Source organism: Ostrea edulis, chromosome 3 (genome assembly GCF_947568905.1).
Source record: "Ostrea edulis chromosome 3, xbOstEdul1.1, whole genome shotgun sequence".
NCBI classification, from domain to species: Eukaryota; Metazoa; Mollusca; class Bivalvia; order Ostreida; family Ostreidae; genus Ostrea; species Ostrea edulis.
The window spans coordinates 76,318,969-76,341,542 of record NC_079166.1 but is presented as its reverse complement, the minus strand read 5'-3'; the positions used below and the strand labels follow the sequence as shown (position 1 = coordinate 76,341,542).

At 34.5% G+C, this 22,574-nt stretch overlaps 2 protein-coding genes across 4 annotated transcripts; both read right to left on the bottom strand.

The window, feature by feature from the left end:
- Window positions 1-1,282: 1,282 nt before the first annotated feature.
- LOC125674021 (ras-related and estrogen-regulated growth inhibitor-like) lies at window positions 1,283-11,623 on the bottom strand. Its single transcript, XM_048910994.2, has 4 exons — window positions 11,250-11,623; window positions 4,983-5,039; window positions 2,693-2,766; window positions 1,283-1,993 (listed from the first exon to the last, which is right to left on the bottom strand). Exons 1-4 carry the CDS (start codon window positions 11,314-11,316, stop codon window positions 1,559-1,561), a joined length of 633 nt encoding a protein of 210 aa, XP_048766951.1. The 5' UTR covers window positions 11,317-11,623; the 3' UTR covers window positions 1,283-1,558.
- A 973-nt stretch (window positions 11,624-12,596) lies between these two features.
- LOC125674023 (baculoviral IAP repeat-containing protein 7-A-like) lies at window positions 12,597-22,497 on the bottom strand. 3 transcript variants are annotated; one of them, XM_048911001.2, is made up of 4 exons: window positions 22,362-22,469; window positions 22,156-22,237; window positions 18,880-19,399; window positions 12,597-17,421 (listed from the first exon to the last, which is right to left on the bottom strand). In XM_048911001.2, exons 3-4 carry the CDS (start codon window positions 19,370-19,372, stop codon window positions 17,300-17,302), a joined length of 615 nt encoding a protein of 204 aa, XP_048766958.2. In that variant the 5' UTR covers window positions 19,373-19,399; window positions 22,156-22,237; window positions 22,362-22,469; the 3' UTR covers window positions 12,597-17,299. The 3 variants fall into 3 exon arrangements, with proteins under 3 accessions (XP_048766958.2, XP_048766957.2, XP_048766959.2); XM_048911000.2 differs by lacking the exon at window positions 22,156-22,237 and having other exon boundaries at window positions 22,362-22,497; XM_048911002.2 differs by lacking the exons at window positions 22,156-22,237; window positions 22,362-22,469 and adding an exon at window positions 21,719-22,120.
- Window positions 22,498-22,574: the final 77 nt, after the last annotated feature.

Below are 22,574 nucleotides of genomic sequence, written 5' to 3'. Positions count from 1 at the left end.
TCCTGGTAACAATCTGACAGGTAAAAGAAGAATTGTAGCAATACTCAGAATAAAATCACCGACATGTAGTCAATAAGTAGACATATAGGTTAATCACGAAGGCGCGTGTTTGTAGTTTTATGTGATATAGATAAATAAGAGATGGGCGGATCCTTTTGGTTGATCATGTTTCTATTCCTTAAAACACAGAAAAAAGTTTCCTCATGTACTAGTGTAATCGAGAAGTATTTGGGAAAAACAGCTATTCATAAGTAGACCAAACTTTAGAATTGATATGTTTATATTTGCATTCTCTGTTCCTTATATTACGACTTGTCGCAAAACTGAGATTCAAATAAAAGTAAGGATATGAGCAGTTGTAGGGTGTTTTGAAACGGTTTACACCAAAAAACGCTTTCTCCACATAATCTTGTTTTCATCATAGATATTTTACAACCTGCTAAAACTCGGCATGATAAAAGGTTTTGTACGGTAAGCTTCAATATACTCTGTTCATTAATGCTATTTTATCATTCTCTACCCGGAGTTCCGTGCGCTACTCGCACTACACCTCTGTCAACGGTCAATTTACAGAAATCTTGTAAAAGTCTCTAATTTTCAACAATTATGTTTTGTAAGAAATATTTAGTCACATTATGAAATGCTTTGGTGCAATTAAATTGCTGTTTACTGTAAATTGTTTATTAATTAAAATCGCTGTTTTCTGATCCTAAATTTGGAACTTCTTCGTAATATGCATACATGAATGTAGGGTAATCACGTGAAGGAGATTTAATGTAAACATGGAATTAAAAGTAAGAAAGGTTGTAAAAATACAATAAAACTTCTAAATAAAAGACAAAGAACTAAATGGTAAACATGTACTCATTAAAGTGTCAGTGGGCTATAAAAAAGCCTGATGTATCACCTGCTGCTAAAATTAAACTTTTAAAGAGAAAGGAAACGAGAATGACTGTTTACATCATGTGATTATATTGTCATGTGATTCCAAGTGATGACAGAGGTGTATGTGAAGCTGCCGTATCGCGCCCTCTGGTGAGAGAATGGCTATTTTATGTCAAGCTTAGGACCGCATCGATCCCAACTTCCGCTGTAAGGGGAACTAAAAAATGTACCCCATTGTCAAGGAAATGAGTTACGTAAAAGATGCATGTAAACAATAGCTTGATTTTTAGAATGTTGTAATTAATCGTATTCAAAGTAACTGTGATCAATAATGAAATATCATAAATGTTCTTAATCCGACATTGTACCAAAAGAAAGAAAGAAAGAAAACACCATGATATATACATGTACATGTAATGCTATATACATTCGTGGATTTGTCTTGAATACGTCACTAGTAACATTAAGAATCTACAAAATTTAATATAGAATCTTGAGATTGTATGCACCAGTAATAAGATGTCGCTTATATCCTATTACCTTGGTTTTGTCCTACTAAACAGTGTTACACCGTGACAGTGAGTAATGATATTCATTAAAGAATATTTTCACCCGAAATCTCCCATCACAACGTGTTGCTGTGACGTACTTCCTGTTACATGTAATTCTATCATCACACCGTGTCGCTATGGCTCCTGCTAATTCTTTTCTTGAATCCTTTTTTGAACGTGAACAGTTTTGATTTTGTTTTATCATTCGCAGACACCGCGGCTTGTGAACAATTCTTGACAAATTCACGTTTCAGTTGGATGACAAGTTCTTCCATGGCCTCTGAGACACCGGTATATCCCTCCGCGACAGAAACATCAAACTTTGGACAGTTCAGTTGTTCCGCTAGGGACACCCCTTCCGAATCGTCCACCTGCTTCACGGACAACAAGTCACATTTGTTGGCGACTAATACAGCCGGTACTTCTGAACCTCTGGATTTCACCAACATGTCTTTGAGCGTGCAGGCATACTCAAAACTCGCTTTGTCTGTTATAGAATAAATGAAAACGAATCCCTCTCCCCATCTGATGTGATTTTCTTTGTTTTCCAAGCTCTCCTGTAAATGAATAAGTCTTAGTTATTCCAAGTTAAATCATGCAGAAGACGATTTCTTAATTTAAAAAAGGGCCACGTATATGATTAATTTTCAATATTTGGTTTTGAAATGAAACGTGGACAGTGTGCAGATGACTGCATGAGAAATGATATGTGTTTTATCTGAATTGTGCTGTACCCAATATAATCATTATATATAGGCATGTGACTCGGTATTTTTCAGTAAAATACAGAAAACATGATTTGTTGGTATCAAGTATATGTTCTGCATATGTGCATGTCGTTGTTTATCAAATTATTTTGTGAATTTCGTGATCTATAAACAAAGAGTATTATAATATTTATCTATTCGTAGGTTCTTGTGTGGATATTTTAATATCACTTATAGCTATTCAATATTGCATGAGTGGACTGTACTACATAAATGAAACGGAAAAATAACTGAATTTTTTTTTTTAAATAGAATGAAATAAAAAATAACAAATAAAAAGGACGAGTCAACTGGAAAAGTTATTTTTAGGGTACGTATTGGCGTGTTCACTTCGATCAAGTGGACGTGTTAATTGGTGCCGTGTATTGCACAGTTAAATGTTTTATCTCTATTAATAGCGGACGTTTATCGCCTATGAAGATGTAAATGTGCTCCGTCGATCTTGTATGCCGGTATTAACACACATGCGCTGAGAAAGGATTTACTTACACTGGCTGCAGTATCTACAATCTCAAGTGTGACGTCATCACGAGGAGATGGTATTTTGTGATTGTACATCATCTCTGATAAAAATAGAACAAGCTTATGTATACAATCAGTTTTCTATGTAGATAAACATATAGACGCGTCATATCACGACTGACAGACATGATTAGGTACGATCTTGTCTATCTTCTATATAATCTGTGTGATGAATTGAAATGTCAAATATATTAGACGTTCGTGATTTTAGCGGGAAAAATCAAAGAGAGATTAGTGATAAAGATTGGATTGAATACCTGGATGTAGAAAATGGGTTAAATACAAAAAATATACACAAATTAGACTAACCTGAAACAAACCACTGACGATAAAAATCCCTGCTACAAAATTATTGATAATATTGATTTGCGATAAGTACTGCTTGTCATTGCTCTGAATACATATGGTACAAGAATGTTTAAGGCAGAGATTTTACTTCCCCTGTAAAACATACAGCACTTGACTAATACCTGTAAGAGAACGTGCCAGACTGATTACCTCTAGTACCAGTGACTAAGTACATTTACCTGTAAGAGAACGTGCCAGACTGATTACCTCTAGTACCACTGACTAAGTACATTTACCTGTAAGAGAACGTGCCAGACTGATTACCTCTAGTACCAGTGACTAAGTACATTTACATGTACCTGTAAGAGAACGTGCCAGACTGATTACCTCTAGTACCAGTGACTAAGTACATTTTGTAGGTCGATTGGAAAAGTATTTCGAGACGCCATAACGTTACGAAAAGTGCCACAAATGTAGACATCTCTGTGGCGATTACTGAAATGGTCGTAGCAGTGATTGCCAACGCTTACTGTGACCTTCATTTCTAAGGTCGTATCTAAAGTATATGCGACTTTGAATTCCAATTTCTGACTAACGGCGAAGGAATAGTCATTTTATATACGTACGCGTCTTACGTTTGGCGTCAGGATTGGGGATTCACGATCGCGAAGTGGGCACCTTAAGAGTTAGAATACCTTATCACGTGACAAAATCACAAGTGTGAACCATTAATACATGCATCTGCACGTGCAAGTTTGATGCGAAGCATGTTCTGAATAGTGTACATAAATTTGCATATTTCAAATCAAATTTCATATTGCATCATGTTATGAGCCTTGTCTTTAGGTTTCTTGACAATGATCCTATCGTTGTTAAAATTAGATTTCCTGGTGGTCGGAGATTTGATGCTTATCGCAGTTATTTCTTTGATTCTATTCGCAGAAACATAATATTTGTAAATATGTTGCTGTATTCTCATCTTCAAACACACCAGCAGACTTAACAATGTTTTTGCTCTTATCTTTACGATAGTTAACACATGCCCTGTATCTTAACGTGAAATAAAATTGGTACGAAATAATTTTGACAGGATTCGTTGATAGCCAGGAATTTATTTGAAACTGAGATATTTATAACGTTTGGTGAATAAGAACTCCAATAAAAACAATGTCACATCGTTTCAAGCGAGATTCTGACGAGAAGTACGATTGGTATGTTGAGCTGCTGAATGGCGTTTTGTGTATCATTTATCCACCAATTTTCACGGCATTTCAAAACTGTAGTATCGATGTGTGATTCGATAGATGAATTAACTGTATCCATCAAGTGAATGAATACCACGAAGTACTCCCACCACAACTACTACTACTTAATCATATTATCATTACTACTACTACTACTACTACAATACTAATATTACTACTACTACTACTATTATTATTACTACTACTACCACTACTACTACTACATATACTACTATTGCTTCTACTACTACTATTACTACTACATGTACTATTACTATAGTGATACTGGTTTTGAATTCATCGGTGTAAATCATACTATAGTGACGTTGTGAAATAGGGTAATAATCGGTGTATATCATATTACAGTGACGTCTTGAAATAGGGTAATAATCGGTGTATAGTATAGTACAGTGACGTTGTGAAATAGGGTAATATTCGGTGTATATCATATTACAGTGACGTCTTGAAATAGGGTAATAATCGGTGTATAGTATAGCACAGTGACGTTGTGAAATAAGGTAATATTAGGTGTATATCATATTACAGTGACGCTGTGAAATAGGGTAATAATCGGTGTATATCATATTACAATGACGTCTTGAAATAGGGTAATAATCGGTGTATAGTATAGTACAGTGACGTTGTGAAATAGGGTAATATTCGGTGTATAGTACAGTGACGTTGTGAAATACGAGAACACCCCTCGGCTTTACTGCCTGCCTTACCTTTATTTCTGTCGTAATCACCAATATACCTCTTGGTCATATACCGCACCACAAAGGCTGCAAAAGACATTAGTTTGTTATTATAATAAAAATATAAAAGAAACATTCATACAATTATCACCATAAAAGAAATATGAACTACATGTATGTTTTATTTTGAACAATTGTCAGCATAGCAAGAATGAATAAAAAATATTTTTAACAAGAGCAACGCCAACGTGGCATAATACGCCCGTAGATTTTGCTCAAGGAAAACATATTTTAGTGGCATTCATATTTTAATGAAGTTAGCACTGTCCTCTGTGAGCTAATTCATTATCATGGTGATCAAATATACCAAGTTATAATATCCAGGAGCTTACGGTTCGGTTTGTATCCTGCCCACAAGGTTTTCCAAATAAGTGATACTACGACCTTGACCTTGAAAAACAATAGGCATCTTCCTCTCATCATGATGATCATATATACCAAGTTATAATATCCTGGACCTTACGGTTCGGTTTGTATCCTGCCCACAAGGTTTTCCTAATAAGTGATACTACGACCTTGACCTTTGACCTTGAAAAACAATAGGCATCTTCCTCTCATCATGGTGATCAAATATACCAAGTTATAATATCCTGGACCTTACGGTTCGGTTTGTATCCTGCCCACAAGGTTTTCCTAATAAGTGATACTACGACCTTGACCTTTGACCTTGAAAAACAATAGGCATCTTCCTCTCATCATGGTGATCAAATGTACCAAGTTGTAAAGTCCTAGGTTTATGGTTCAGTCTGTATCCTGCCTAAACGGTCCGGACAGACAGACGGACAGACAGACGGACGACGCCATACCATAATACGTATAAAAATAATGATCATATAATTATCTACAGAAAATTATGAAATAAATGGATTAGGTACAGCAGTATTCTCACTTATAACAAAATTCATAACTACAGTTTAATCTTTCGTATTTTTTCAATTTAAAAAATATCAAATTCTCATCTACAAGCGTACTTGTAGGTTCATCTTCTAACTAATATAGTAACTATGCTTTCTAATGGCGTCAGAAATAAAACGCAATTTTCGTAGACTTTCACGGAAGTCTCTTTGCGTTAATTTCCCGCACACGCTATTAACGTTACATAATACGTAACGGTCATGTTAACATGTAAATGGCGTCTTTTATCGTAGATCATATCTCATTCAACGATGACGTCATTCACACTGTGTATTACATGTATGAGTATCACATTGAACCGTATTGTTGTTAGAGGCGTGGACAACCATGCATGCACTTTTCTGGAGAGAATGGGGTGACGTAATATCATTGTAAACTCAATATCACGAGAGTTAGTCTTCTCGTGTACATGGGATAAGGCGTTGAATAATTCAGCCAAACTATGCACTTTTTTTTTTTTTTTTTTTTTTTTTTTTTTAGAAATGTCTTTCAGATTATGTACCGGGTAAAATGAAATATCTCGGTATATTGAATGGAGAGCTACATATATACAAGCTGTGTAAACAGGTTCAAGGTGCAGTACAGACATATCTCGTATATTTTCAAAAAATAAAAAAGACGTTTCTTATATATGTACATGTATCTACGATTTAATCATTATGATTACAAAACTGAAAGACTTTTCCTATACATGTATTTACATTTTAATCATTACATATACATTCATTCCATTTTCATATGGAGTGATTAGCCTACAAATAGACTTGGCTCAGTGTATTCATACTCAGTGATTAGCCTACAAATAGACTAGCCTCAGTGTATTCATACTCAGTGATTAGCCAACAAATAAATTAGGTTCAGTGTATTCATACTCAGTGATTAGCCAACAAATAAATTAAGTTCAGTGTATTCATACTCACTGATTAGCCTAGTTCAAAACTTGATGAGATATCTACATTTGTAAAACCTTAAGTTTCATTTAAGTAAGAATGTTAATGGAAAAGCAAAGTGAACGGAAATATTGATGAATAATCCATCATAAAAAAACAAAACAAAATAAAACAAGAGGCCCATGGGCCACATCGCTCACCTGAGTCACCTTGGTCCATATTTGAAGATTTTCCTTACATATTCGCATGTAAAACTTTTATTCCTATTGTGGCCCCAACTTACTCCCGGGGGGGGGGGGGTAGTTTTTATAAACTTGAATCCGCACTATGCCAGAAAGTTTTCATGTAAATGTAAATTTTTCTCGCCCAGTGGTTCTTGAGAAATCTTTTAAAGATTTGCCTTATGCATTTATAAAACTTTGATCCCCTATTGTGGCCCCACCTAAACTTGCACTGCACTACATCAGGAAGCTTTCATGTAAATATAAACTTTTCTGGCTCGGTGGTTCTTGAGAAGAAGATTTTTAAAGATTTCCCCTCCATATTTCTATCTAAAAATCAGATTTACCCATCCTAACGCCGGGGACCATCATCTAAACAAACTTGACTTTATTTTACACCATGAGTTTGTCATGTAAATTTCAACTCTAATAGCCCACTGGTTCTTTAGAAGAAGATTTTCCAATATATTCGCATGTAAAACTTTGATCCCCTTTTGAGGCCCAACCCTACCCCTGGGGGTCATGACTTTAATAAACGCGAATTTCCACTATGTCAAGAAGCTTTCATGTAAATTTCAGCTTTTCTGGTTCAGTTGTTATTGAGAAGAAAATTCTTAAATGGTCCCACCCCATTTTTTTTGCATTTTTGTGATTACCTCCCCTTTAAACTGAGAATGGCCTTTCATTTGAACAAACGTGCATCCCCTATACCCAAGGATGATTTGTAACAAGTTTGGTTGAAATTGATTGATTAGTTCTGGAGAAGACGATTTTTCGATACATCGGCATATAAAACTTTGATCCCCTATTGTAGCTCCACCCTACCTCTAGAGGCCATGATCTGAACAAACGTGAACCCACTTGATACCAGAAAGCTTTCAGGTAAATCTTAATTCTTATGGCCCGGTGGTTCTTGAGAAGAAGACTTTAAAATATTTCCTTATTTAATCGCATGTAAAAAGAATGACCCCCCCCCCCATTGTAGCCACACCTTACCCCCGGGGGGTCATGATTTTTACAAACTTGAATTTCCACTATGTGAAGAAGCTTTCATGTAAATTTCAGCTTTTCTGGTCCAGTGATTCTTGAGAAGATTTTTGAATGACCCACCCTATTTTGCATTTTTGTGATTATCTCCCCTTTAAAGGAGATATGGTCCTTCATTTGAACAAATTTGAATTCCTTTTACCCAAGGATGATTTGTGTCAAGTTTGGTTGAAATTGGCCCAGTGGTTCTGGGAAATATTACAGACAGACGGATGGACGACGATGGGTAATCAGACAAGCTAACTTGAGCTTTCAGCTCAGGTGAGCTAAACATCATGACAATTTTCATTACTTATAACTGGAGAGAGAGAGAGAGAGAGAGAGAGAGAGAGAGAGAGAGAGAGAGAGAGAGAGAGAAAGAGAGCGAGCAATTTTACAATATTTTTCATCACTCGGGATACAAATAATTGATTTTGAATAACCTCAAATATGAAGTGTGTTATTTTGTGGAAAAGGTGATAAAAAGGAATAATTCACACAAAGAAAATTGACCTGCATTGAAACTTCTTTTAACGCAATACTACATGTAGTTTAAAACCCGGAATTCAACTTATCTCTGGATTTGTTTACTAGAGATATTTCAGAAGGATTCAATATAGAACAATATGATCCCCTCCTGTGGGATATCGCGACTCTGGGGAGGATATATACAACAATCCATCTTCCGCCGCCATTAAGTCGACAGATGGCGTAATATCATATCAAGATTCAGTAGTGTGGTACCGCATGGAAAACGATTTTTACCCAGACACATTAAAAGTGTCAGTTGGCTTTTAGAAAACTTCACTGTGGAAAACACCTATTATCTAAACTACGGCAACTTAAAAAGAAACACTACTGAATCAATTCATTCAACAGTGTACGCAATATAACGAATATTTATGCCTCGTTTATTCCCATAAATCACAAAACAATACGTCCCTCATCACAGCGATTATGAGTAACTTTAACCATTGACCTTGATGAATGACCTTCTAATGTTTTAAATGTTTTGACCTTCAGCTTTCAATTCACAAGTTGAAGCGGGCACATACAAACAGACAGACAACCCGTAAACAATTGTTTCTGAGTCCTCCATCTTGGAGACATACGCTGTAAACATTCTCAGCGCGAAGAAACACCTCATGTGTGGTACAGGGTTTAGCTTTCGTTATTTTCGAGTGCTCAAGCGTAAGATTATGTTATATGATAAATACAATTGGACGGGGAGCTCTAGACTATGGAGAATATTGTTTGGAACACTCGAGAGGCAAGCAATTAAAACTAGCATAAATAACACCTACAGACGCGGACGATGGTGTTTAAATTCTGATTGATTGATTCTGCCGTCCAATTTCCTGCAGATAATCGTCTGACAGATCTGTAGAATCTGCTGCCTGGAGCTTGCTTAGTCGATGGGATTTTAAAAGTTTATAGGGAGATTTGGAAATAAACAAATTATTTCTGCAAGATAAATCCGATCCGATGGGCTAGGAAATTTATTGTATTTTAGTCATTCATGAAAATTTATTTATCGGAACAGCTGTTGGTAGAGGGGTGATGGAACAACAGCGGGGGTAAATTAAGTTAGACTTGTCTTGCTCATGTTATGTATAAAGAAGTAACAGTCAACCTTTCTTTTGGGAAAAGAAGTTTACGTTACATAAGTAAATGTTGGCCTTTTCGCATGTACATATATATAAAGCAGTAAATAATCACAACTAGGTACTGAAAATTTTCGCCCCATCCTGAGGTCGAACCAGCGACGTACGGCACCCACCGCCTAGCAAGATTGTCAAACCAGTGCGTAAGTCCACTCGGCCACAACGACTTCCCTAAAAAGGAACCTTTGTTATGCTCCTAAAGCGCTACTTATACACACTGATGCAATCCCACACAGTCGCTGTGTCATTCAGTGTTTAAGATATTTTATAAGGAGAGTGGATCTCTCGATGCAATTGTATAGAATATTTAATATAAAGCACAAACAAACAATTATAACACCCAACCTTACGTTTACCCTAGGATCTAAACGATACATGTGAAAATCAATTAATTAATATATAAAGCACTATATAGATAGATATAGATAGATGGATAGATATATATTCCTTCTTTTGAGCAGTCTGCGAAATGAAGAGAAAAGGCGCTGTAATTTTCGTACAGAATGGGTCAATACTTCATTTAAAAAGAATTAACAATTCTAATTCTGTTTTCAAAGATAAAAAAGCTTCTGTATGACAGTGACTCGGGACTTCGCGTCCAAATCCATAAACAGTTTTGTTTCCAGTGAATGATTTTTTTAATGTTTTTCATGAGGACGGAATTATTTCTCGGGTGTAACAAAGTAAAAAATAATAATAATAAAAAATCAACAACAAAAAAATAAAAATAAAATAAATAAATAGAAAATAAAAATCTAGCATTAGAATGACAAACGATCAACAAATAGGAGTAAAATATAGCTTGAGAATGAAGGTTGTTTTTTTTTTCGATTTCCTCGCCTTAATTTCCTTTTCTAATGGAATGGCCTTTCATCTGTAACGTGGATACCTAACCGATCTATGTTCAATGTTTTAATGATGTTCACGTCCAAGGGGTATAGGTTAAAAGAGAGTACACAAAACCAAACCAACGTACACAAACGAAAAAAAAATGTGCAAATTACCGCATCCCCTCGCAACTAGGATAATTAAGATATATTAATCATTATCTATATGTTCAATGGAGAATGCAAATTTAAAAAGATGAAATATGAGGAAATCACTTCCCGTTGTACGACTGGAATTTTAGTACGCCATGTATTCAAAAGTTTCAAAGTGAAAGACTGTTGAACCGACTGTGGAAAATAAAACATGTTTGTGCAATTTATGCTTCTGAAACTAATGTACGTAGCATGTCGACTTTGATCTCCTCCTTGGAAAACTTCAAGTAACACCGAGGGATAAGGCACACCGAAGAGGAAGCTCATTCCCACTTATTAAAAAAAAAAAAGTTTATTCAAAAGAATGTTTGTAAATTCGGACATATTCAAAGAAGAATGAATATATTCTGTAGATGAACTCTATGATCAACAATCAATATCTAGGCATTTCGTAAGATGTGGTTGATTAAAACTTGAGTAAGCATCCCATAGGCATGAAAGTTCCATGTGTTATGAAATATAAACAAACAAACAAACTTACCAGTTTTCCCGACACCAGGTCCTCCAAAAATAACGACTTTAGCGCCAGTGAATCTACGCACCGACATGTTTGAAGCATGTAATGGAATATCGGCAATAAAATGACAGACACACTCTGTTTTTTTTAAAAAAGATCCTAGAAATATTTATGCATTTGCATTAAGATAATTGGCGGCAATCCAGTGTGAGCTTCATTTGACATAAATACACAAACAGTGCATGCTGCGCGATGAAAACCCGCGTAGTGAAATAGCTGCACGGCGCTAATATATATATCACTAAGTTTTGGATACCCATTCACTCCGCCCCTACCCGGGGTGAAGTCAAGACCTGTGGAGTCAAGTGTGACCAGCGCGCTAGACAGCTCGAATATCTAAGCTAGTCATTTTATCTCTCTCTCTAGAGAGAGAGAGAACTGCTTGCCTATATACCTGTATATAATGTACACGTAGTGATACGGTTATGTTGGGGTGGGTTTTTTATTTACCTATCATCATTAAATTTCCCTCCCTAAAACAGTATGACCAACATATACATGTAGTAGTACTACTTCAGTTATCATTATCAAATCAAAGACATAAAGTACTACACACTTGCCAAAACAGTGTTATGATGAAATGCTATACTGTAAATTGTATTTTAAACGCAATGTGTATGTACTCATGTGTATGTGTACTTATCATATATGTTATTTGTAATGTCTGAAGGGGCCCAAATTTGGAATAAAGAATATAATCATGTTTCGTATACATGTAATAGTATTCAACTGTGTGGGGGCAACCATTCCACTCCCAAAATAGTATGTCCCAGAACGGTGGCATATTTTCTGGGGGGGGGGGGGGGGGGGGGGGGGGGGGTTGGGGGGGGGTTTCTTTCTGCACTTGAATGCAATTTTAAATTAAGGGGGTATGCTACACCAGAGAAATTCTATATGAATGAAAAGTGGAGGATATGTACAACACTATTTTGAAATGGAAAACTTTCAAATTTACTTTATTTAGTAAAAAAATGCAGTTTTACTGGAAAGCAATGTGAAAATAATAATTAAAACCCCTGCTGGACTCGCGATCTACAGTTCAGCAGTCGACGCGCTAACCTACTGAGCGACTTTGCTAGGTGATGAATTTTTAAATGAAAAGACAAATATTGCTGATATTTATATTTTCATCCATGTTTTAAAAGGAAGTCAGTCATTATGACGATGTAGAGTACATCCTTAAATGTGAAACGCACTTTAAAACCCAAGAGTCGCCTAGCTATGGATACGGAGTGTTGTAAATCTGATATGAGGCACGGATGCACAGAAATGATAAGAATGCAAGATACATATAACGTGAATTCTTTTGAATGATTCTGACATATTTATTATCATCTATATAGAAATACAATATGTAAAATGAAGAAAAAAAATATTAATAAAGTCAAGTGATAAGAAATATTTTCAAAACAACACAAAATCAATTAAGTGGCTGATAACAAACAAAAAACTGGATAAAAAGTATTTATAACGTACATTCTGCTATCTGCGTAATTAAACAAGGTCTCAGATATCCGGAAATGGGACCCCCCCCCCCCCCCCCCCATCAGAAAACCTGGTTAATCTTTTAAACAAATACATTCGCGGACTTATACTTCAAAATTCGTGTAATGGAAACTACATCGACAATTTATATTTTTCATCGGGTCATCATAATATTGAATTATTACCATCAACAAAAGTCAACCAGTAGGAACCCATCTTAAAACTTAAATCTTTATAAAACACACACATATTTATCTCAAATCAGAAGGTCAAGATATATCGCAGATAAAAATGCACGCGTACAATGCATATCCGAGATATTTGTGTCTAAATATATGTGTACATGTTATGTCTTATACTGCATAGATATGAAACGATGTTCTATAAACTATACAGGGGTAAACAAAAATCGAAAATCATGAACATGAATTATTCTTCTGTTTCTTGTTTATCTGTCAACATAAACATTCGTTTCTCCAAGCTCAGTGATTTCAGAAGAATTTCGATATATCCTGTGTGATTTATTTATCGTAATTAGATATAGATATATATATATATATATACGTCTTTTATCTAAAAATCAAAACAATAAACAAGGAAACAAGTTTGCATCCTTTTAGCTACTGCAAATTTCCAAAGCCGTCTCTTCTACCATTACACTTGATCTTCTTTATCATCTGTACCAGAGTACACGAATTCTTACATAATGAGTTCATTTTCAGTAAAAGTTTCTAGTCTTTCTTTCTAAATCTCAAAAGCAATAAATTAAAGAAAAAGATTATTTTAAAGATTTGTACATTGTATTTGCACAGATTTATTAAATCCAGTTTGATGTTTTTTCCTTCCCTACAATATCTTCATCAGCTGTAAAGATAGCCACTTCCTCATGAATGTGAACAATGTACAGATGGGTTTTTGAGTTCTGATATAAATATCCGCTGAGAATCACCCCCCCCCCCCCCGAAAAAAAAAATGAAATACTTGACATGATCAACATATATGTGAATTGGATTCTTATATTTTCAATAAGAAGCTTCTAAATGAATCTTCCTGTATACATGTATTTGTATGTAAAATGTTGAACTTTTAGAATGACCCTTGAACTTTGAGGTCATGGTATGACAAACATGAATCTGCACTACATCTGGATACATGTACTTGTATATCGTGTTGACCAACTGCACAGTTCATGAGAAGACATAGGAAGAGTTTCCCGTATAATACAATTATCTCTTCTGTAAAATAAAAACATTTTTGTAGCCCCATCGAGGTCCTATACACACCTAAATCTACACTACATGAGGAGGCTTGCATATTATATTGACATATCGTGTCCTAATTGTAATTCATGAGATTTTTTTGAGTATTCCGACATATGATTTAGAGCTTCTGTTGTGATCTTTATGTACAGTTGTATATATCCTTGTTCTGGGGTCATGCTGTCACAAAATGCTATCATACACTGAATGAGAATGCTTAAATATAAACTGTGAATTCTGTAAACATAAACTCACGTCATCAGAACTACAAAGCTAAGAACTGTGTCAATCATTAATATCTTTGGGACAGTACTTTGAATAAATTTTATTGATTGATATCAACTATACCATAAATATATTTGATACTGTGTCCCTCCCAACGAGTGTCCACTGTTTGAAGAAAGATTGTAAATTTTGAAATCTTGAATGCAACAATCCCTGCATGGTGAAAGACAGCAAACTAGAACTGTGCAACAATGCATGTATTGTGCAAGACCAGCATGAATGAACTGTGCAACAATGTTCAAAAGTGTTTTATAGCTCACAGAATTTTGCAGTGCATCACCCAATCTTTCATTTTTTGCATCATCTTCCTGGTACCTTGCAGCTTTAGTTGACACACAAAACAATTTAGAAATTGTTAGTACATATGTATGTGAGTAGCTGATAAAAATCAGTGTCAAGAAAATGTTGGGAAAAGAATGCATACCCAATCATTAATATACCACAGTTACATGTAGCTGCTACAGTTCCTATTTAATGTTTCCATGGAGACAAAACAGTCAGATTACCAACATTTTCATAACAGGACTTTTGGACTAGCTATCTCTGGTCAAAACTGACAGTACATTAAATTGTTTTCAATGATTATGGTTGCTGGCCCTATCGTTTCCATAGTAACACATTTTTCTTCATATTTTCCCCTTTGTAATAATTAAATTCAAATGATTAAACAGAGTCATATAATGCTTATTACAGGAAATACCTAGAGATAAATGTGTAATTTTATCTTGTGAAAAGTATAAATTCTATTCTACAAAGTAATTCAAACACATTCAAAAAATTTGACTTTCATTTTAAATGTAATAATCTTTTACCAATGCCTTTTGACTTGAAGATTTTTTGAATGTTTGCTACACCAACTTATGACTAATCCATGGATAAATGAAATTTGTACTTTATAACAATTCTTAAGATTATGACAGAACACTTTGACTTAACAATAGGCACACACGTTTCTGCTTCCTGACACAAATCAGTTTTATAGTCAGCATTTTTCTTCAAAACTTAAAGGAATCATATACATGTATCTTATTATGGTTGCTATGGTAACAAAGGAATTAATCATTTATATTGCTAATTTAAGCAGACTTTTACATCAATTTATATGTTCAAATATAATATGACAATGAGTTTACACTATCACATGGTAATAAGTAGACCTGTAATGCTTTCTGATACAAATTAGCATACTAGTTTACTTATTAAAACCTTGTATGAAATACTGAAATATGGTTACTATGGCAACTGAAATATTTCATAACATGAGAATTCATGATATTTATCATTGTTTATGCCAAATTCAATAGATCAAGGATATTATATTGATAAATTATTAAAATTTGACTCATATATTCATATTATGAGATTTTTCATATTACCAAATTTTCAAGCTACATGTATATAATTTTATTTAGCAAAATAAGACATTGGTCGTTCCCCCCCCCCCCCCCCCCCCCCCCCCATATCTTACACATAATGGGATGAATTAAATCAAATATAACTTTCATTGATGTATGTTGTTGTATTTTCCTGTAAATAATGTCATAAAATGGCTTAAAATTTATTTTTTTCAAAAATAGTCAAAATGCTAAAACATTGATTTTTCAACTTCAGGAACAATAGTTAATCCAATATTGATTTATTGATGTTTTATTAAGAATTTATTATGCTGAACCTAATCTTTAAGCAAGCAATAGAGAAATTTGTACATCAGTAAAATTAATTTGTTTATGTTTAATCAAAAACAGGCCAAAATAAAGCATTTTTAAGCATCTTGGGAACTGTTTTCAATGTGTTCTTCTTACCATGGCAATGGTACCTCGATTACGAATTTTGATACCAAATTCTATGAGAGGGTATAAAATAATCACTATATGCCAAATTTCAGCAAATTGAGTGAGGGTACCTATACCCCTATAATAAAAATTTTGATGCTTACAGAGAATGGCTCTTAAGGTAACTCTACCCTCATATGTGACTTTTCAATATTAATGACTGAAAGTGGTAAAGCTGATCTTATTTTCGAATTTTCACTGAATATAGTCTAATTTCATTAATAGCAAAAGAAAATGTGTATGTTAAATTGCCGTCTGTTTTAAGATGTCAGGCATAGAAAAACAGAAGTATAGGTCAACATCAAAAAATCACACATTTTTGTAACACAGAATAATGAAAATAACTTGTTAAAATGATCTATTTCTAATGTCAACAGTTTAGAAAAACTGCTAATTTATAAAAACATGTATAAAGTAATTGTGGATATTAAGGAAATCAATGTGCATGTACAAATACCAGCATAGGAGTTATTGCCCTTGACACCATTTTACATTTAGCTATGGAAAATATAATTCTTTTTAATATCAATAGTTATAAACAATTTTTAAAAATTTTTTATCAAGTGATATCTACCATCCACAAAATTTAATTTGATAATGATTTTTGCGAAAACCTAAGGCATCACATGAAGATTGTTCTACTTTCAATAAATGAGGTTAAATATGTGATACACTCGTCACTATATTCAACCACTGGGTAAATATAACAAAACATGGACCATCTCCGGAGTAAAAAAATATACTAATTAGTAACATGAAAAATTGATGACTATGTTTAACATGATTCTATAGAATTGGGACCAAACCTTTTGTGGGTATATTATGGGATGGAAAACTATTACCAATATTTGGCATTTCCTTAAACCTTAATTTTACTGAATATTCACTAATTTGTATGGATATTGCATTATATTTCAGTGCTTATTAAGTTAAGAAATAGTCAAATCCCCAGTGCAAAGGTTTAAGAATTCAACATGTGCTGAATAACATACATGTATATGAATGCGATTTAAAAAGAAAAAAACCCAGCAGCAATAACAGCAAAAACAAAAATAACAAACAAAAAACCTCAAATCATTGATTAGTTTTTAACATTATGTTCTCTTGTTTATATTTGAGGAATATTCAATCATTGTTTTACGCATGTGATACTTCATTGTGCAGCCAGACTGCAATCGGGAAATATGCTGTCATGCTCCTCTTTTGGAATGTCGCCAGCTTCCCACTCCATTAACAAATTCCCGCAGAACCAACACTGGGTATTGTCTTCTTTACCTAAAACGAATAAATCAACGTCACATCTAATTCAAATGTAACAAGAAGAAAATGCAACAGACCAGATTAGGGTTTCAATCGGAGCCCCCTGAATCTCTAGTAAGGTGCTCTACCAAATGAGCAAACTGGCCACCAGCGATCCACTCCGTCTGACCACCACATTCCTCCCTCCTTAAATGTATTTGCCCTCAAAGACACAACCCAGATTCTTTTTGCACCTGGAAGGATTTTCACCAGGAGTGGAAAACAGCACAAAATGTAACAGGAAAGGAGAAAATGCAACAGATCAGTCTGGGGTTCAAACCCAGCCCCCTCCTGACTTTCTAGCCAGGTGCTCTACCAACTGAACTAATTCATAATTGGCCATCGGCGATAGAGCCTGTTTGACTGCCATACACAAAATTCATACTTAACTTGATGTCTTGTATCCATGACAAGATAAAACTTAAACCTCCAACAGGTCCTACATCATCAAATTTTTAAAACAAAAAATTTCAAACACCCAAATGAAACAGTCTGTTACAGTGAAAAAAACTTGTGCCCACAATTTAATATGGTGGATTCAAGGGGAAGGGGAATGAAAATGGTGAATGAGGGAATTGGATAACACTTAAAATGTTGTCTGAGAAATATCAATGCAAACTAAAGTCACACAGTTGTAGGGACCAGTCAGTTTTCAATTCTGTTCACACAGCTGAAGGGTTACACTCGTAGTCTATTATTTACAGCCTACAGCTTCGGGCAACATATCTGTCCTTGGGTCAAACAAAACAGCTGTTGTCCTTGAGCCCAGTCAATAACTGTATACTATTCATAAAGTTGTAGGGACCAGTCAGTATTCAAGTGACATGGGGAAAAATTAATTAATATCATTAATGTTCATCATATGGGTATCCTCATTCTCACCCTCTACTAAATCACGATAATCTAGTGGTTAGGAGGTGTGCGCAGTAACAGTGAGGTCCTTGGTTCGATCACAACAAACCCAAGACTGCTCTTTTGTAAATCATCTGGCATTGAATGCGAGAGTCGCAGATTGATTTAGACACTAAAACGAGCTATATATAATACTGTAAGATGTCCTGTCACAGAATACATTGGAATGACAAAGAAATATTTTTAAGTCTTGTGCACCATGCATAAGTAAAAGGGTTTGTGGCATTTTACTTAAAAGTTGGTGCTGTCACAATATGAGTGTAAAATACTGTATAAGGGGTATTTTCTGCGGTTGGAAATTTTTGAAATTTGATCCATATATGGTAGTAAATTATATTCTGCATTTCCAATTTCTGCAGTTGTACTAAATAACTAGTATATATATGCATAGATCTATATGCATGCATATATATTTTGTGATTGTAATTTTTGCATATTTTTCCTATCCACAAAACGTTTACAACCGCAAAAAATGCCTGTTAGAGGGTAAGAAATAGACAGGCAATCCCAAAATTCTCTCACCAATATAGAACAATCCAGCCCTGGCTAAAGTCTCAGGCGAGGGCTTTTCTTTTTTACTGTACTTCCAGTCGTTGAAAGACTTCAACCTCAGACTATAGTCTTTCATCTGCGGGACTTTCCCATCCAATGTAGAGTTTTGTGTGTTCCTTATCAGATCCAGACGTGAGGTACCCGCGTTAAGATTCGCACCAAAGTTTCTGCGGTCAAGATCGAGAACTCTTGGACATGACGGGGAAAATTTTCGATGCTCTGTTTGAATATCATCTTCTGTTTGCCAATTATCGATTATAATCCCACAAAATGTACACTGAACTGTGTCAGTTTTACCATCACCAGTGTAATAGAAACCATTGTCAGCGAGGTCCTCTTTTTCTTTAACAGCTTCTTTCGGGTAAGTTTTGAAGGTTTTCAGTCTCTTTGGTAGGCTTTCTTGAAGGGGTTTGAATCTTTCAGTAGGAGAGATAGGAATTATATCTTTATTGCTAGAATCCATAACTCAAACTTTGAAATCCAAGAATTTCTGTAAAACATAAAACTGATAAATCCTAATGTTTCTACTGTCTATTAAGCATATACTTTGTCAACCTATAAATATTCCACCCTACCACTAACAATCTATCTCAGAGCATTGACATGTTATCACATATTCATTTGATAAATGGACTGTGCTATCATTTTAAAACAATGTCCTTCAGACTCAGTTTGAGTGATAACAATAAGTGATGACAAAACCTGTTGTATAACAAAACAGCAACATCAACGTTAGTATACGCAAAAGATCTTCATGACCCATATATACCAAACTGTAAACTTCATATTACACAGCGAGTAGTTTAGGCCATATGTCCCACGATGTCCGATTTTGATATTTGCCGATTTATCGTTATATGTTGGTTTTTCTTCAAATATCTTACTAAATGTTTTTCCAGACGATCACCAAGAATCTTCATTGTGAATTTTGTGATGGAAATTGCCTAATTATTTAATATTAAAATGGCTTTTATTTATTCTTTAGGGTGTAAAAGTAGTCCCAAAGATTTTATGAAGAAAACACATTTCCGATTTTTGTTTTCGCCTTGTTAATAATTAAAATGAAGTTTTTAAAGTGTTTTATTTTGCTGTTGGTTTTGCTTAGATATTGTTTGATATCATAGCAAAAGAATTTACTAAACATTCAACATGTTATATGAATGCTCGTCCTTCTTTTTATGGGACATTGTTTTGATGGTTGACTCAACAAGACCAGTCTAAAAATGAAACTGGAAAAAGCTGCATGTTTAGTAAGGAAATTTAATTATAACTGATATATAAAATATTATGATTCATAATACATGTAAGTATAAATAATGAGCATTGAAATTGAATGGTCAAATTCTTTAACGTTATTGGATTGGATGTCAAAGTTTTCCCCACTAATATTGAAAATTAAAATGTGTGAGCAATGTGCTTGCTGACTTTCAAGTTATTTTATTGGATGTAGGCTGCTCATAAACCAACAACTAATACAATGGCACAATTCAAAATTCCATTGCAAAATTGTGTACACAGTTAGCTGCAAAGGGTTCATACATATTTAAAATTCAAAATATATATCAAATGATAAGTCCTAAGATTATAGCTCGTTAGAGGGCTCCATGTAGCAAGAACTGAACGAAATAATTAGACATACTTTACATGCTTAATTAACTTACTGCTAATAACTCCTATGCAATATCACTTTTATTGATCCTTCCATGATATTATATATGAATTACATTACATTTAACTTCTATGAAATACATTAACATTGCTATTAGATTATTTTGAGTTTGTAACAAAGTGATGTAACGAAGTGATATATCAATGTTATAAATATTGATCATAAATGCTAGCCCTCACCTGCATGCGGATTTAATGTTTTCGTCTCAGTCCAGTTCTTTTATGAACATTTATTAATATCTCAATTAACTGTGATATCCTGAGGGAAAAGGGGGACAAAAAGGCGTTTCCTATATTAATCAGTGAAATAACCAGAAATAAGGGTGTCTTAGGATTATCAACAGAGCACAATACTTAAAGATTATAGGCGTTTTATACATAAACAAGGCGAAAACAAAAACTGGAAATGCATTTTCTTTGTAAAATTTTTGGGACTACTTTTACACCCTAAAGAATAAATAACAACCATTTATTAAATAATTGGAAAATTTTTGATACGCCAAATTTACAATGAAGACTCTTGGTTATCGCCTTAATTAAAACATATTCAGTAAGATATTTAAAGAAAAACCAGTCTATGCGAAAGACATCGGACCGTCGGACCTGACCGATGTGCAGTGCCTCAGGTCCGACGCATCATTTTTTACACCGGACCGGAATGTCCGATGTCTCAGTGTCCGGTTTTGAGCTTTACTATTTTGATGCGGAGTCATTTAAATGTTTGTTATATGTAAAAAATAGCACACAAATCCAAATACGTAAATGAATGTGATTAAAACCGCATGGACTGTCTAGAGTATTATACGGGAGGGATCCCTGGTATAGTATTACTAGTATAATAAATAAGATTCCCTTGGTTTTGCATTTTCACGTGTTTCACTTTTTTACATTAGGTTTTTCGGTCTGACAAAATTTGGTTCGGTCTGGTGTGTTCATTGATTACACAGGACCGAATGTCCTGTGTGGTCCAAAAAACTTTCGCATAGACTGAAAAACTATCATATAACGATAAATCGGCTAATATCAGTATCGGACATCGCGGGACATATGGCCCGGGACATATGTCCCGAACTACATTTACACCCAACCAGATACTTTTCATTAGCAAATAATTTTTACACACTTAAAACTAACTACTTACCAGCTGATACCATCTTTCCAGGAAGACATAAAAGAATTTCAAAAATTGTCTTTTTAAAGCACTGACTTATCATACTAGATGACTGACTCTCCCACGCACTTGTCAGGGGTCATATAAGCGTAAGCCTTTATCAGTCTGTTTAAATATTAATTTGGAGTATCGATAAACTGATAGTGATAGATCGGAATTTATGATTAAATAGTTTGGAATAGATCTTAAAGATTCCCTTGTAATTAAGCTGAAAACACGGTTTCTAACAAAACGATAAATTTGCAATAAATTGTTTTTTGTAAACACTTGTTCATGTGATTCGCGACATTCAATTCAGACATATACAGATATAGTATTGTTTTCTTTCGATTCAGAAATTATTTACTTCCTCGTTCCAAATCGGGGATTGGTAATTTAAATATTCCTTGTAGTACTTTGTTACTTACACATTACGCAATATTCTGTGACATAGGTCCTAGAAATAGATTAAATCTGGACCACAATGACAATGTTCTTCTTATTGAGATTCTTTCGGTTTTGTTGAGGATTCCGATCCCGATCCCAAAAAGTACAGAAAAAGAAAATTGTGAAAAGGTGAACTAACATGAGCTTTGTGTTGTCTTTCAGTCAAGCCTTAAAATATAGTACTTACATAATATCCACAAGATCTTTACTACGTCCACACCATACATGCAGGTGTACCTTCCGTATATAATAGCTTGATTTATTTTTAGATTAGGTAAATCCAATGGATAAATATAGAACGAGTGTTGCTAAAATGCGAAAAGGAAACGAAATAGTCTCGCTTTCCCCAGACTCTCGCCCTCGAGACTTTGCACGTGCAAAGTCTCGAGGGCGAGAGTCT

Coding starts and splice junctions, on each gene's coding strand:
- LOC125674021 (XM_048910994.2), bottom strand. CDS start 11,316: ATGTCGGTGCGTAGATTCACTGGCGCTAAAGTCGTTATTTTTGGAGGA. Junction 5,040..11,249: donor ACCTGGTGTCGGGAAAACTG/GTAAGTTTGTTT, acceptor TGTCTTTTGCAG/CCTTTGTGGTGCGGTATATG. Junction 1,994..2,692: donor TTGTAGATACTGCAGCCAGT/GTAAGTAAATCC, acceptor ATTCATTTACAG/GAGAGCTTGGAAAACAAAGA.
- LOC125674023 (XM_048911000.2), bottom strand. CDS start 19,372: ATGGATTCTAGCAATAAAGATATAATTCCTATCTCTCCTACTGAAAGA. Junction 17,422..18,879: donor GGCTGGATTGTTCTATATTG/GTGAGAGAATTT, acceptor TATTCGTTTTAG/GTAAAGAAGACAATACCCAG.